The sequence below is a fragment of the Alternaria atra genome, assembly GCF_907166805.1.
Source record: "Alternaria atra isolate CS162 genome assembly, contig: 21, whole genome shotgun sequence".
In the NCBI taxonomy this organism is placed as follows: Eukaryota; Fungi; Ascomycota; class Dothideomycetes; order Pleosporales; family Pleosporaceae; genus Alternaria; species Alternaria atra.
The window spans coordinates 3,030,703-3,044,786 of NW_025091319.1; the positions used below are offsets into that span (position 1 = coordinate 3,030,703).

The following is a 14,084-nucleotide window of genomic DNA, read 5'->3' on the forward strand; positions in this document are numbered from 1 at the left end:
TTGACACGCATCTAGAAACACTCAATGTTGAGGTAGCCCTGGAAGGGTCTTTCCCAGGGGTGTCACACGGTGATATATTTCCTGATTCGGCCAAGAGAGGAAGCGGCGCACAACCAAAAACGTCAAACCTCGTAATGTAAATAATGTTGTTCTTCTATCTAACCATTTTCAATATGAACTCACGCGACGTTTGTACTCGCGGTTCTGAACTCCCACCATCGCAATATATACAAGTTAGCATGACAACAATATACGCAAAACGTGGCCATACAAGGCCTGCTTTCCACCCCCTGAGATGATACGAGAAATGCGGGAAGCTATAAATATAGCATACAGACGTGTTGACTGAGAAGGAAATGAGACGGAAACACCGAAATATGCCAGATATGCGTCGAGACTCGTGAGTCCATGTTAACAAAACGCCGTAGAACACCAAACAGGTGAAATGTATCCAATGCCCGTGAGGAAAGAAGTATTCAAAAATCGTGCTCTAACATCGTTGCAGAAAGAAGGAAATCGCTCTAAACCATGTCCATCGTTCACTTGAACATCCACTGACAGTGACAGGCATCTGGAGGATCCATACGACGCTGAATGTCAGCAGAGCTTTCGCGCTTACTCTTCCTGTCGAATGTGATTGTCTGGGAAGGTTGAGCTGCAAAGTACTCTTCGTAGGTCGGGTCTAATTCTTGTAGCCAGATTCTGATCGGACTGTCATTCGGGCTGGGTGCCGATGTTATCTCGCCGTTGTCGAGTAGAAGCATTTGCTGGCAGTATGCTTGCGGCGAGTCAGGGAGCCGGCGTTCTTCAATCTTGACGATCCGGGGATAAGGTGGCATGCGAGGAGGTGAAGAAGCATCGGAAGCGGAGTCTCTTGCCGCAAGTGATGCTGGTACTGCCAGGTTGACTGGGGAAGGCGTGGCAGACGCCTCAGCAGGCTGTGCAGAGCTTGTAGTACTACTGGCTGACGTTGCTGCTACAGCAACGTTCACGGCACCAGCACCGGTCGGGTCAGGTGTGGGCGTAGGCCATTGAGTAGGAAACGACGTGAAAGCGGCAGCTGTCGAGTTGTCATCAGAGTAGATGTAACCCTCGATGTAGGTATTGTTCCAGTAGCAGTACCAAGGATAGTCGCCAGGTTTGACCTCGAAACGCTGTCGATACTTGTTGTCTTGTCGCTTTGTGAGTCCTGACCCGAAATTGAGCTCGTCGGGCGGCAGGATGACTATTTTGTCGTATCGAGCAGAGAAGTGATAGGCTGGGCCATAGGCTTTGTAGTCGAGGTCGAGCACTAGTTCCATTGGCTTGGTATCGAGTAAAGGAGTCTGAAGGCCGTATAATATGGAACCTTTGGGCACAGAAGGTCCGCTACCTATGGACGCAACTTGCTGAGTCTCACCACCAATGACGGTGTCATTGATAGTTACGACAAGTGGAGCGAAGGTCATCTTGCATGACCATGCAGAATATTGGTTTGCTTGTGTCAAACATCCAGGGTTGCTCTCCTGAGGAATACCCAGAGGAAGTGCGAAAGAGCCGGTTGGCAGTGGTAAGAGCCCAGCGGGTGTTGAGATGGGAACTGCGTCGAAGAGTGATCCATTCTGACCCGTGACTTGAGGTTGACTAGCAGATGTTAGTTGGAAAGATTGTCAAAGAGCCATGAAAACTTACGCTTCCTCATGAGGGTTTTCATTCTCATTTTGGTCGTCGTTGTCGTTGTGTTTCTTGGCAGCAAAGGTACCAATAGCTGCTCCGAGGGCGACAGCAAAGACTAATACGAGAATGAGAACTGCAAGGGCGACACCCATGGGCACCTTTCCCCACAGCTTCCTCTTCCGCCAACTAATCTTGGTCGCGACTGGCTCCGCCTTCTCTGAGAAGTGGTTCTCTGTCGCCAGTAAAGATGAAGAAGACGAGTCAGAGGGTTCCGCTGGAACAGTGCCGCTTTGCACGGAGGTGGAGCTGGCAGGCGCCAAGTTGCCGGTCTGGGTTTCGGGTCTTTGAGGTGGCAAGCGCGCGGGTGTAACCGAAGGTAATAGAGGAGCGGCAGGTAGAGAAGGTGGCGAGAAGGAAGTGGTGCTCAGTGGTGAGACGGGTGATGCGGGGGTGTTGAAAGGATCCTCTGCATCGACCTGGACAGGTGCCGGAATCACACGCGACGATGCGCTTGCCTCAGCTGCCAAAGATGCCTTGGTTGGTCCTTCCTCTGGATATCTCGAGTAGGGGGGAAGCTGCTCAGTGTGACCGTCGGGCCCAATGATGTCCTGCTCCTCGCCATCAGGCCCAAGCACTCTGTGGTAGCCGTTGTTCAGACCCGGAAATCCCACAGGAATAGCTGACTGGACCTGAGGCACGGGTGGCTGGGCTGGCTCGTCTGGTGATTCTTCGTCGGCAATACCGCTTTGCGAGTACATGGCGTAGGGATGTGTCGGGCGTTGCAGTGACATTGATCGATGCGGCTGGCGCTCGGTGGAGCTTGTTGCTACGCTGAGTGGCCGTGCCATTGATAGCTGGGGGTACATGCCATATGGGTGGCTCGGGCCCGTCTCGAACGGGTTCTCCGAGTTGCTGGTCGTTGCGAAGGATCCGGTAGAGCTCACTGAGTCGCGATGTGCGAGGGGCGAGTGGTGGCTGGGTCCACGGTTGAGGGGTGGTCGGCCGTCTTGCGTCATAGAGTCCCGCACTTTGGCCGTGCTGTTTCGCGTTGCCGTCCTTCGCAGGTCCGTCTCGGGGTGTTTCGATGTCGAGGCTTGCCGTTGCGGCGCGTCTGCTATCCGGTCGTGATTCTGGCGGCCGCCCTGCCATGCCTCGCTCGTGTTCGCTGGTCGGAAGCCATCCGAGACCGAGGGCATAAAATCATCCTCGTCCGGATCAACTTCGTAGTCGTCGTCAAAGACATCGGGGTTGCTCGGCCGTCGCGATGGCTCGTCGTTGTTGCTGTTGCGTCGGTCCATGACGCCGAACTGTCCCTGAGCCACAAAGGCCCGTTCCTATCCCCTGGCAGTCCTCCCTGAAAGCGATGCAGTCGTGCCGTCGTATTACTAGCCGATGTAGTGCGCGCTCGGTAGCGATGAATGGCGCGCGTGTAGCGAGTGTGTTGCGAATTGGCGTGTGTGTCGTGTCGTTGAGTTGGTAGCGGAGAGAGGGTGTATCAGGTTTGGCAGAGGTTGTCCTGAGACGCTGGCGCCACTAAAAGACGCACGGGCGAACACCAGCCTTGGAACCTTGGAACCTTGGAAACCTCGATAAGCACCGGTTCGAGAACAGATTCCCTCCACCAGCCTGGACCGACGTTCCAACCTTCCAACTTGCATTTCGCTCATTTCATCATCTCTTCGCACTGCATATCTGTCAACGTTGCTTCGAGTGGTTGCGAGCGCAATTTCGCCCCTCTCCTGTTAATATAGGGCTACTTTGGGCTAACCTGACCTTGCCTCATACGCTCCATCGCCTTTCTATGCCACATTTACACGGACCCAGCGGCCTGCATAACAGCACTGGCTCCCTGATATCCCGCCTATCGTTGTTCTGGCTCTGATGCATCGTCTTTAATACCCGGCTGGGTATTTCTCTACTGTTCGACAGAACATGTTGGACAAAACTATCGGCCACGGCACCCTCCGTTGTCTAAACGATATACAGAGCATATTCCTGCTCCAAGTCGATGCCATTGTGCATAGACAAGTATAGAAGCACATCATACGTGATTGCATAACATACTGTTGCATTGGAAGATGTGGTGATGGTTTCTCTACATTCTTATGTCTCCGCTGAAAGGCCTCGGTGGCAGAATAGACACAATGGTCAGGACCTGAGACGTTTGCAAGATGAAGTTGGTTGGCAGGACAAGACCTGCAGTAGTTGACCTGCAGTACTTATATACTTGTGTACTCTGCATTGGGAAGCACGTGTTGAACATGTCATCTGCAGCGTCATCTACCCAGGATGTCCCAGCCAACTCTTCCAGTTGGATATCAGGTGGTGGCACATGTTCCACTCTACAAAGCGGACAATATTCACCTACTTTGGAAGATGGTAGATGACGCCATGGATTTTGTTGGGTTCTTACGCTATTCTTATATGCTGTGCTAATCATAGGTATCTTCAGGTCGTTCTCAGCTTTCGCAGAAATGGTTCGAGAATGAACAGTCTCGGCCGATCACTACTAATTGTATCTGGTTCTATAAACTTAACTTATAACTCGGGTCTATAGGCAACAGCATTTTGTCCTGTTTCAACGATACCAGATACCCTGCAGTTGCTCAGAGTATCGAAGATTCGCAGCCATCGTGACGCGGCACTATGCACACAGTGGAGGCTGTGTCCTGGTCACGGCGAGTAGTCTTCCTTCAGAGAGTATGAGGTTGCTAGGGGTGACTTGTTGTGATGGGCTGATGGTTCCTGAGTGCCTGACTAGCTAGTAAATCCCTGCATGCCAAGAGCGACGGGGATAGGTGGTCGAGTGTGTACTTGTCCCGCTCGGATGAAAAGGGCCACCTCGCGATATCAGCAGTATGATTGCGTGAAGTCGGGATAAACGCTTAGGAGTATGCGCGTGGTGTCAGAGTGAGGAAAGCGGCATGCATGCTTTTCTTTTTCGTGGCATGAATGCCCCGCTAGCAATACCCACGCCGGTCTTCGCAACGAGACCCTGAATGCACCGAAAAGAATGTACCGAAAATCCCAGGGACTAGCAGACACAACATTCAAGCGCGTGGGCCGCTGTTGGCATTGTTGAGGGCTAACTTCTGCACAAAACCCGTTAATTCTCCCTTTTGAGCCTTGTACCCACGCCGTACTAGCATTGCCACGAAACTGATTGCCGCTACTAAACTGCACCTTGCCATTGTCGCGTAGGATTTACTCGTCAAAGTACTTAAGGCGGTGAACTCCCCTCTCTCGCCAACACACTCCCCTTCTGCTCCCCTCACACCACGCTATACTACTGCAAACATGGCTGCTCGTCCTTCCAACATCGGTATCAAAGCCATCGAGCTTTACTTTCCCAGCCAGGTATGTTGTCTGCGTGGCACGCGCGGTACTCGCCGCCCCCCCCCATAGCCATGCGCCGCTTTGCAACAACGCATGCTAACAAGTCGTCTCCAGTGCGTTGACCAGGCTGAACTCGAGAAGTTCGATGGCGTCTCTCAGGGCAAATACACCATTGGCCTCGGCCAGACCAAGATGTCCTTCTGCGACGACCGTGAGGGTGAGTCTAACATCTTCTGCTCGCGCGACCCTATCCATCCAGAGGCGAGACTGACATGTTCTCCACGCAGACATCTACTCCCTCGCCCTGACCACCGTCACCTCGCTGTTCAAGAAGTACAACGTCGACCCCAAGAGCATTGGTCGTCTCGAAGTCGGTACCGAGACTCTGCTCGACAAGTCCAAGTCTGTCAAGTCTGTTCTCATGCAGCTTTTCGAAGAGTCTGGCAACTACAACATTGAGGGTGTTGACACCGTCAACGCATGCTACGGTGGAACCAACGCTCTCTTCAACTCTGTAAACTGGATGGAGTCGTCGGCCTGGGACGGCCGCGACGCCGTTGTAGTTGCTGGAGACATCGCGCTGTACAAGAAGGGCAATGCTCGCCCGACTGGTGGCGCTGGATGTGTTGCCATGCTCATTGGTCCTAACGCGCCCATTGTCATGGATGCCGGCCAGCGTGGCTCCTACATCAGGCACGCATACGACTTCTACAAGCCCGACTTCACCAGCGAGTACCCTGTCGTCGACGGCCACTTCTCCGTTCGCTGCTACACCGAGGCTGTCGACGCCTGCTACAAGGCCTACAACGAGCGCGAGAAGACTCTCAAGTCGCAGCAAAATGGAAACGGCGTCAACGGCAGCAGCAAGGAGCTCGAGACCGCTCTCGACCGCTTCGACTACATGGCTTTCCACGCCCCTACTTGCAAGCTTGTAGCCAAGTCATACGCACGTCTGCTCTACAACGACTTCCTCGCCAATCCCGAGAACCCCATCTTCGCCGAGGTCCCCGCTGAGCTCCGCGACATGGACTACGCTACCTCCGTCTCAGACAAGACTGTAGAGAAGACCTTCATGGGTCTCGCTAAGAAGCGCTACGCGTCTCGCGTCCAGCCCAGCATCCAGGTCCCCACCCAGTGCGGTAACATGTACTGTGGTAGTGTCTACGGTAGCTTGTGCAGCTTGCTTGCCAACATCAGCAGCCAGGATCTCGAGGGCAAGCGCATCGGTATGTTCAGCTACGGAAGTGGTCTGGCCTCCTCCTTGTTCTCCTTCACTGTCAAGGGCAACACCGAGAACATTGCGAAGCAGCTTGACATTCAGAACCGTCTCGAGAAGAGGCGTGTAGTCGCCCCTGAGGTCTACGACGAGGTAAGTCCATGAAAATCCTTCATTTTTTGCCAAGTGTCCCACTAACGGATCCTTTCAGATGTGCAACCTCCGTGAGCAGGCTCACCTCCAGAAGGACTTCACTCCCAAGGGAAGCGTTGACACCATTGTTCCCGGCACCTACTACCTTACCGGCATCGACAGCATGTTCCGCCGTTCCTACGAGGTCAAGCAGTAGACGACATGTCTGCCACATTATACCCCCACCACAACTTTATTTCTTCCTTCGCTTGCATTCTGAGCATTTGTCGGAGTCATCTCCATGATTCAGCTTAGACTCAAAAGGTTGCATCATTTCACACTCGGCGTATGGGATAGTGGTCCCACTTTGTTGACCGTAGGATAGTGGGAAGACGTGGTATCACGATATTACGATGGACGACAGGGATGGGAAGAGATTTATACAGGTATATTGTCACGATCTGCATGGTGGCATGACAAGAGTTTTGCCGCCTTAATATTGGCTTCTGATCGAAGCATCGACACTGTAGATAGACTAATACGATGTTCAAACTTGTAACATGGTCCCACAGCAAGGCAAAAGACTTATCCAAACCGACATCGGCATTGGCATCCAAGACTCTCCTCATTAAACTTGAATCTCGTTGTATTATACTAATCCTGTTGTGGAATTACTCGACTTGACCAAGTGTGAACGAATCGAACCTCGGCTCAAACTTCAGCTCCGCGATTACCGCCCCGCTGCGAACCTGGAAGCTTAGGACAACAACTCAGCTTCTACTTCTTACCCCAGAGCGACCTATTGTCTTTGTAGTTTCGCAACCTGAATATTATTTGTTTGACATCTGCTATCAACATGGGCAAAGAATTGGGTCCCGGCGTCGGTTTCGAGTTTCCTTCGTATGAGGTGAAATGGCTCAAGCGTGACCTGCTGCTTTTTGCGAACAGCATTGGCGCTACCTACCCAGATGAGCTACACTTCCTCTACGTAAGTACAATCCAGCAGAGTTAACACGCACCTCTAGCACCTTCACGCGTACAATGCGACATACTACGCGATAACTCTAACACGCCCTGCAGGAGCTCCATCCCTCCTTCGCCGCCTTCCCGACCTACCCTATCATCCTCCCGTTCAAGCACACGGACCAAGAAGTCATTGACTTCTACGCGCGCAGCAATGCAGAGCCTATTAAAGGTGTTCCCAAATTCGACACTAAGCACATCCTCGATGGCGAGCGCAAACTTCAAGTCCTCAAACCACTCCCTGTGACGAGCGACGGACGCAAGTTTGAGATTAGGAGCAAGGTGCTTGGTGTTTACGACAAGGGCAAGGCTACCGTTGTGGAGACGGAGCAACGTCTTGTTGATGCTGAGAGTGGAGAGACCTATACCAGGGCTGTAGGCAGTGGCTTCTACGTTGGTCAAGGCGGTTGGGGTGGACCGAAGGGTATGTCTTTCTCCTGAAGTCCTCACGGTGCTCATGGTGTAGAAAACACGGACAACGTTGAACTGACACACCGACAGGACCCAAACAACCCAACTACCCTCCACCCTCACGCAATCCTGACCAGACCCACGTTCACCAGACCACAATGGAAACAGCGCACCTGTACCGTCTGAACGGCGACTACAACCCCCTCCATGCCGATCCCGAGCCAGGCAAGAAAATGGGTTTCGGTGGCCCCATCATCCACGGTCTATTCTCCTGGAACATGTCTGCACACGCCATCTTGAAAGCATTTGGTGGCTCGAAACCCGAGAACCTGAAAGAGTTCCAGGCGAGATTTGCGGCACCTGTCAAGCCGGGAGACAAGCTGATCACTGACATGTGGAGGACTGGAGATAAAGATGCTGATGGGTTCGAGGAGATCAGGTTCATCGTAAAGGTCGAGGGAGGGAAGACTGTTCTCACCAATGGACGCGCGCTTGTCAAGTGTGAGGGTCAGAGCAAGGCGAAGTTGTAGATTGATATGTATTTACTGCGCCGAGTTGTCTAGTCTGTATGAAGGGCATTTAGGCGGCGATATATAGGAATCTTGCCAATTTCTACTCCAAACTCACAGGCTTAAAATTACATACTACATCTGAACAGCACCTCGGCAGAATGTCTGCCATGCATCGAATGCGCCGAGATAGGCTAGATCCTCCGTCATCACACAGCATGCCGCAGACAGATCAATCTGATAAGATGAACGTGCAGCTCACGTGCGCTACAGGGATGCTGTTCTGCCGCGTCAGGGACCGAACTGAAGCACGAAACGCAAGACCATTTCGAGGTCGGTAAGCACGGCAGAAATGGCTCTTCGATATTTGCCTGATGAAGTAGGCCAAACTTGCACGAAGTTTCAACCCCAGCCGCGATGAAACACACTCCGAATTGAGAAGTTTAGTTGGTGGAAGGAGACTTGTTCTATTCACCTCTTCTTCCAAGCTTCGTATACGGCTACTTAGTCTTGCTCGGCGTGAACTCTACTTCTCCTGTGTACAAAACGACACTCGTCTTTCCCGTATTCCGAGTACTTACCTGTCGTCCATTACAGCGATCGGCACGCGCGTGCGACTCTCTACCAGTTGCGCATCTTCGCAACCAACATCGCGATGCTCTTCACCCTCCCATCTACGCTTCTCCCAACGCTCCTCCTCCTCTCCACCCCAACAACCGCCTACAAACCTCTATCAGACACCTTCCTCCGCGCAATACCCTCCCCAGACACTGCGATCGACCCCAAAACCGGCCCTCTCCTCGCTCCTCTCCTCATCCCCCGTGTCCCCGGCACCCCAGGCCAACTTCTCGCCCAACGACACCTAGTCTCCTACTTCCAGACCGAATTACCAGCCTGGAACATATCCTGGCAAAACAGCACATCCACGACCCCAACATCGCGGGGCGCAGAGCTGCCTTTTGCGAATCTAGTCGTCAAACGCGAGCCACCATGGGTCAGCGAAGGGCAAGCCAACCTCCTCACGCTGGTCGCACACTACGATAGTAAATTGCAACCTAGCGGGTTCATCGGTGCGACGGATAGTGCGGCGCCATGCGCCATGTTGATGCATATAGCCAAAGTAATCGACCCATATATCCAGCGCATGTACGATGAGATGTCTGCATTACAAGAGGGAGGAACCGTAGACATGGACATGGGGATCCAGATTCTATTTCTTGACGGGGAAGAAGCGTTTGAGAACTGGAGCGATACGGATTCACTTTACGGGTCGAGGTACGTTTTCCATGTTCATTTTCTCGACTAGAAATATCCCCTTTTTTTTTCCACAAACTTGCATGTACACAGTACTTACTAAACACGAAATCTCTTTTAGATCTCTAGCACAGCAATGGGCCTCGACGTCCAACCCCCCTTCTGCAGCCTCCAAGTTCTACCAAAATCGTACTCCCTTGTCTCAAATCTCCCTCTTCTTGCTCCTCGATCTTCTTGGTAGCGCGGCCCCGACGGTGCCATCCTACTTCCCCACAACGCACTGGGCATACCGCCACCTATCAACAATAGAATCACGACTCCGAGATCTTAAACTCCTCGAATCGCAGCCTGGTTCACCTTTCTTACCAGATGCAAATGGGACCATGGGTGGTGGCGGGATCTCAGATGATCATTTGCCGTTTATGGGTAAAGGCGTGGAGATATTGCATGTTATCCCTAGTCCGTTTCCGAGGGTGTGGCATACCATGGAGGACGATGGGGAGCATCTGGATATGAAGACTGTCAGGGATTGGTGTAAGATCGTAGGAGCATTTGTGTTGGAGTGGTTGGATATGATGGAGGTGTGGGATGAGCCCGGCGAGGAAGCAAATCAGAGAAGGTGGTTAGCGTAGAAGGAGAGCAAAGGCGATATAAAGACAACAAATAATGTTAGAGCCAAATCATAGCGGCATAAATGAACAAATGAACTTGATGTCTCATATCTTTATGTACAAAAAGGCTCGCCCATATCCGTCATACCACCCCGATCCATATCCCTTTCGATAACGATGCGTATGAATTCATGTCGTTAGTATGCCGAACGCGCAGAAAGACGTGCAAACACACGCGCATAATGCACAAAGAATGATAAATAAACAGCCTTGACTTGACAAAGTACCATTAGAACTCCCACATGGAAAAAAACGAAAGCAGTGCACCAGCGCAATGCAAACCCATAGCCCAGCAAAGAAACATCGTGTCTACTGTAGCGTGGGAAACCGCAGCAACTTGAACTCATTCTGTAAAATCTTGTAATCGTAATCAATCGTGCGCTATGTCAGGTCCTCGGCGTTGTCGTCGAAAGACATGAGGCGCACAGGCTGTATCGTTGTGACCATGCGTGAGGTCAAAGACAGCAGCGACCGATGGGGCAAATTAGTGAAGGACTTGAACACAGTCCAAGTCCTGTGTGGTAGGCTCCGGGTATCCAAGAAAAGACTCGTATGAATAGTACCGCCATGTACTGATAAGATAGGACAAAGCAGAAACTTTTTTCAGGTCGTGGAGGAACCTAGGATAGAGAAGAGCAGGCTGCGTATGTGAGCATATGCTCATCATACATCGAATTGGCCATGGTTGAAGACGTCGTGTTCGTTGCTGGGAACGATGCCGGACATTCTGTCTCCGCGCCCCGCAGGCCTGTCCCAGTTGACATCGTCCCCCTCGTCTTCATCCATTCGCTCTAGAGCGTCGTTCCTGTGCCTGTCACTACCGAATTGTTGCTCCATTGTACTCTGGTCGGTGAAGGTAAAGCCGGCAAAGTTTGCTTGCATAGTTGGTGACAGCGGTGTGGAAGCAGGGTTGACGCCTGATGCCAGAGCGGCTGCGCGTGCGTTCAAAGAACCGGGGCCGTTGAGAGCATTGGTAAACTCAGGGTCGAAGTTGGAAACATCCAGCTCTCCCTTGAGCTTGGGCTTGAATGGTGGTACCACGTTCTTCTTACCCAGAGCTTCCCAGTCGATGTCGGCAAAGAAGGGGTGAGCCTTGAGCTCCTCGGCATCGCGTGTTGCGCCAAGCCTGTGCTTGGGGTTCCTGTTGAGAAGTCCCTTGACGAAATTCCTACCTTCAGTGCTGAGGGCGTCCCTAGGAAACCTGACCTTTCCGAATGCGATGTTCTTGTACATTTGCTGTGTATCCTCTGCGTAGAAAGGACTCCAGCCGCAGCACATCTCGAATACTAGTACACCGAGCGACCAGAAATCGACCATCTTTGTGTAACCGTGCTCGTCCAGGAGGACCTCGGGTGCGAGGTACTCTGTGGTTCCACAGAATGTGTTGGTCGTTGCGTTCTCGGTAAGGTTAGCCTTGGACAGACCGAAATCACAAAGGGCGATGTGACCATTGGCGTCCAGGAGGATGTTCTCGGGCTTAAGGTCTCGGTACACGATGTTGTGTTCGTGCAGGTGTTGCAGGGCTAGGATAAGCTCTGCAATGTAGAACTTGGCACGGCCTTCCTGGAAACGGCCTTCTCTTTGAAGATGCCAGAAGAGCTCGCCTCCAGACATGTAATCAGTGACAAAGTATAGATCTGATGGTGTCTGGAAGGAGAACTTGAGTCCAACAATGAATGCAGAGTCAGCCATGGCCGTCCGGACTAGGATGTTACGTTCTCCAAGCGTGTGGGCAACCTCCTTCTTCTGCACGATGACCTTCTTCGACAGAACCTTCATGGCGTAGATGCGGCGAGTGTCCCGCTTGCGTACTTGGAATACTTGGCCGAATGTGCCCTTTCCGATGAGCTTGAGAATCTCGAAATCCTCAGGACCGTAGTGCTTCTTCTCAACTTTTTGGAAGTTTAACTTGAGGTGGATCTCTCCAGTGACAACACCTCCCTCGCCCTCTCGAGGCTCTAGCGGGAACCAGCCGTCGTATGGCTCACTGTATTCGACTAGGTTTGGGCAGAAGCGGACGTGGCCAAGGAAAGCCTCGCCGTTGGCCCGGTCATAAACGGAGACGTCAATTTCGGCATGGTCACCCACAACGTCACTACGATTGTTAGCATCACCATACATTGAAAATAATAACAATAAGCAGTCACTCACAACATGGCCTCGTGCTCCCAATTCGGGTTCGTTACTTCCTCTAGGGACCCATTCTCCCTAGGATCTGAACTGTGCCCGCTGTTGCTGCTCTGTCGGCTCTTCATGGGGATGGCCATTGGACCGCCCATCTGGCTCTCGGTCCGCTTCATCTGCATAGGCGGTCGCTTGGACTCATCGTGCCTAGGTCCATCTGAAATGTACTCGGCCCATTGGAATTGACAGACAACGTAGGGGTCTGTGCTAGGCCGTAGACCCCTTCCTTCGGAAATTGTGACTGCAAGCTTGCCCTTGGGCGCCACGACGGGGGCCGTCTTGGTCTCCTTTGAATCGTCGGATGCGTTTGAGGCGCGTGATAGGTTCGAGGGCTTGGGCTTTGATTCTTGTGAGCGGGTGCGCGGTGTCTGGGGAGGTGTAGCCTGTTGCAACGGCGCAAAGTCGCCTTGCGTTAGCTTCTCCGTTTCACCAGTCAACTGCGAGGTTGAGGGAGTTCGGGAAGAGGCACTGGGGGTGGGGCTGGGCAGCATTTTGGGGTGGGTGGGCGACTCTTGCTCCTTCTCTCGGGGGTCCGACACTTGTTCAGTGACGGGTGCGGGGGAGGGGTTGACCGTGGATGAGGATTTCCGCGAAGGCATAAGAGAATTACGAACCTGGCCAAAGTAACTGTGCAGAATACCCGGCAGTCGCTTGTCCGTCGGGTCGGGCTTGGGTGTCGTGGCACCGGGCGGCGTGGAGCTGGTGGAGCCGATCTGGTCGTGTCCGTCGTCGTTGTTGTCGTTGGTTGCTCTGTGCGGCGTTAGCAGTGATGACGAGGGCACCGAGAATCGAGGCAATCGGGCAATCAAGGCAATCAGAGCAATCGCCAGGCAAAAAGACGTAAAAGTGGCGGTGAGGGCGTGGTGAGGAGACGGGTGATGGGAGGCAGAAATAACGACAGACTTCGCCCAGCTGCATATGACCACGAGCAATGGCCAGCCGGGGCCAAGCTAAGCGATGGGCATGGTGTGGTGTGGTGCGTGGCCAGACGCAAAAGCGCATTCTAGAGGGCATGTTGAGCTTACCGGGTCATTGCTTGCCTCAGCAGGTCGGCAGCGCCAGAGGAGGCGTTGCCTGTCGTGTGTTGGGCCATGGTGTTGGTCTGGCGGGTCGAGGGCGCAGTGCCGACGTTGAGCGTGGAGAGGGTGGGAACAACACTGCTCGACTTGTTGCGTAGGTGATGGCGGGGTCGAATCGTCTTGGTCGAACTCTCCGAGGCGCGAGAGACTAGTCCGGGACGTTGCTGGAGGGCATCGACAGCGGAGCCTTTGGTAGTAGGAATCTTGGTGGTTTCCCGGAGGCTGCGTCGAGACGGGCTACTCGAGTACGTGTCGCTTGTGGGAGATGTCGAGAGCGAGCTGTCTGCCGGGTCCGCAGTTGGGCGTGAAGTCATAATAATCCCTTGGGTCCTGGCCTGCTGCTCCGAGCCGCCTTAGCCCTAAACAAGCGCGTTGCAACGACTGTGCGAAAACTCTGCTCTAGCACTTTAACGGGGCAGGCAGTCCGAGTTCTTCCAGGCTTGAGGCGCGCGGGCGGTGTACAGCGGTACTGGGTAGACGTGTACTCTGGGACCGTGGGATGGCCTGGGGGGTCTCTCGGGAAGTGGAAAATGCTCGAGCGTGCAGTCGATGATAGCAGCGTCACCGGCAAACGAGATAGGCAGGCGCCGTGTAGCTCACTGAACATGAATTC

At 53.1% G+C, this 14,084-nt stretch overlaps 5 protein-coding genes across 5 annotated transcripts; 3 read left to right on the forward strand and 2 right to left on the reverse strand.

Annotated features, from left to right (window-relative positions):
• Positions 1 to 539: 539 nt before the first annotated feature.
• ALTATR162_LOCUS1410 (uncharacterized protein) lies at positions 540 to 2,954 on the reverse strand (the record flags this gene model as incomplete). The annotated part of the gene is made up of 2 exons (XM_043309006.1): positions 540 to 1,623; positions 1,672 to 2,954. 2 exons carry the CDS (start codon positions 2,952 to 2,954, stop codon positions 540 to 542), a joined length of 2,367 nt encoding a protein of 788 aa, XP_043164941.1.
• Positions 2,955 to 4,953: 1,999 nt separating this feature from the next.
• On the forward strand, positions 4,954 to 6,557 carry ALTATR162_LOCUS1411 (uncharacterized protein; the record flags this gene model as incomplete). Its single annotated transcript, XM_043309007.1, has 4 exons — positions 4,954 to 5,013; positions 5,107 to 5,209; positions 5,280 to 6,361; positions 6,420 to 6,557. The coding sequence occupies 4 exons, from the start codon at positions 4,954 to 4,956 to the stop codon at positions 6,555 to 6,557; spliced, it is 1,383 nt and encodes a 460-aa protein (XP_043164942.1).
• Positions 6,558 to 7,196: 639 nt separating this feature from the next.
• ALTATR162_LOCUS1412 (uncharacterized protein) lies at positions 7,197 to 8,304 on the forward strand (the record flags this gene model as incomplete). Its single annotated transcript, XM_043309008.1, has 3 exons — positions 7,197 to 7,328; positions 7,421 to 7,787; positions 7,865 to 8,304. The coding sequence occupies 3 exons, from the start codon at positions 7,197 to 7,199 to the stop codon at positions 8,302 to 8,304; spliced, it is 939 nt and encodes a 312-aa protein (XP_043164943.1).
• A 634-nt stretch (positions 8,305 to 8,938) lies between these two features.
• Positions 8,939 to 10,169, forward strand: ALTATR162_LOCUS1413 (uncharacterized protein; the record flags this gene model as incomplete). The annotated part of the gene is made up of 2 exons (XM_043309009.1): positions 8,939 to 9,558; positions 9,659 to 10,169. The coding sequence occupies 2 exons, from the start codon at positions 8,939 to 8,941 to the stop codon at positions 10,167 to 10,169; spliced, it is 1,131 nt and encodes a 376-aa protein (XP_043164944.1).
• Positions 10,170 to 10,871: 702 nt separating this feature from the next.
• Positions 10,872 to 13,785, reverse strand: ALTATR162_LOCUS1414 (uncharacterized protein; the record flags this gene model as incomplete). Its single annotated transcript, XM_043309010.1, has 3 exons — positions 10,872 to 12,303; positions 12,360 to 13,142; positions 13,418 to 13,785. The coding sequence occupies 3 exons, from the start codon at positions 13,783 to 13,785 to the stop codon at positions 10,872 to 10,874; spliced, it is 2,583 nt and encodes an 860-aa protein (XP_043164945.1).
• Between the last annotated feature and the right edge of the window lie 299 nt (positions 13,786 to 14,084).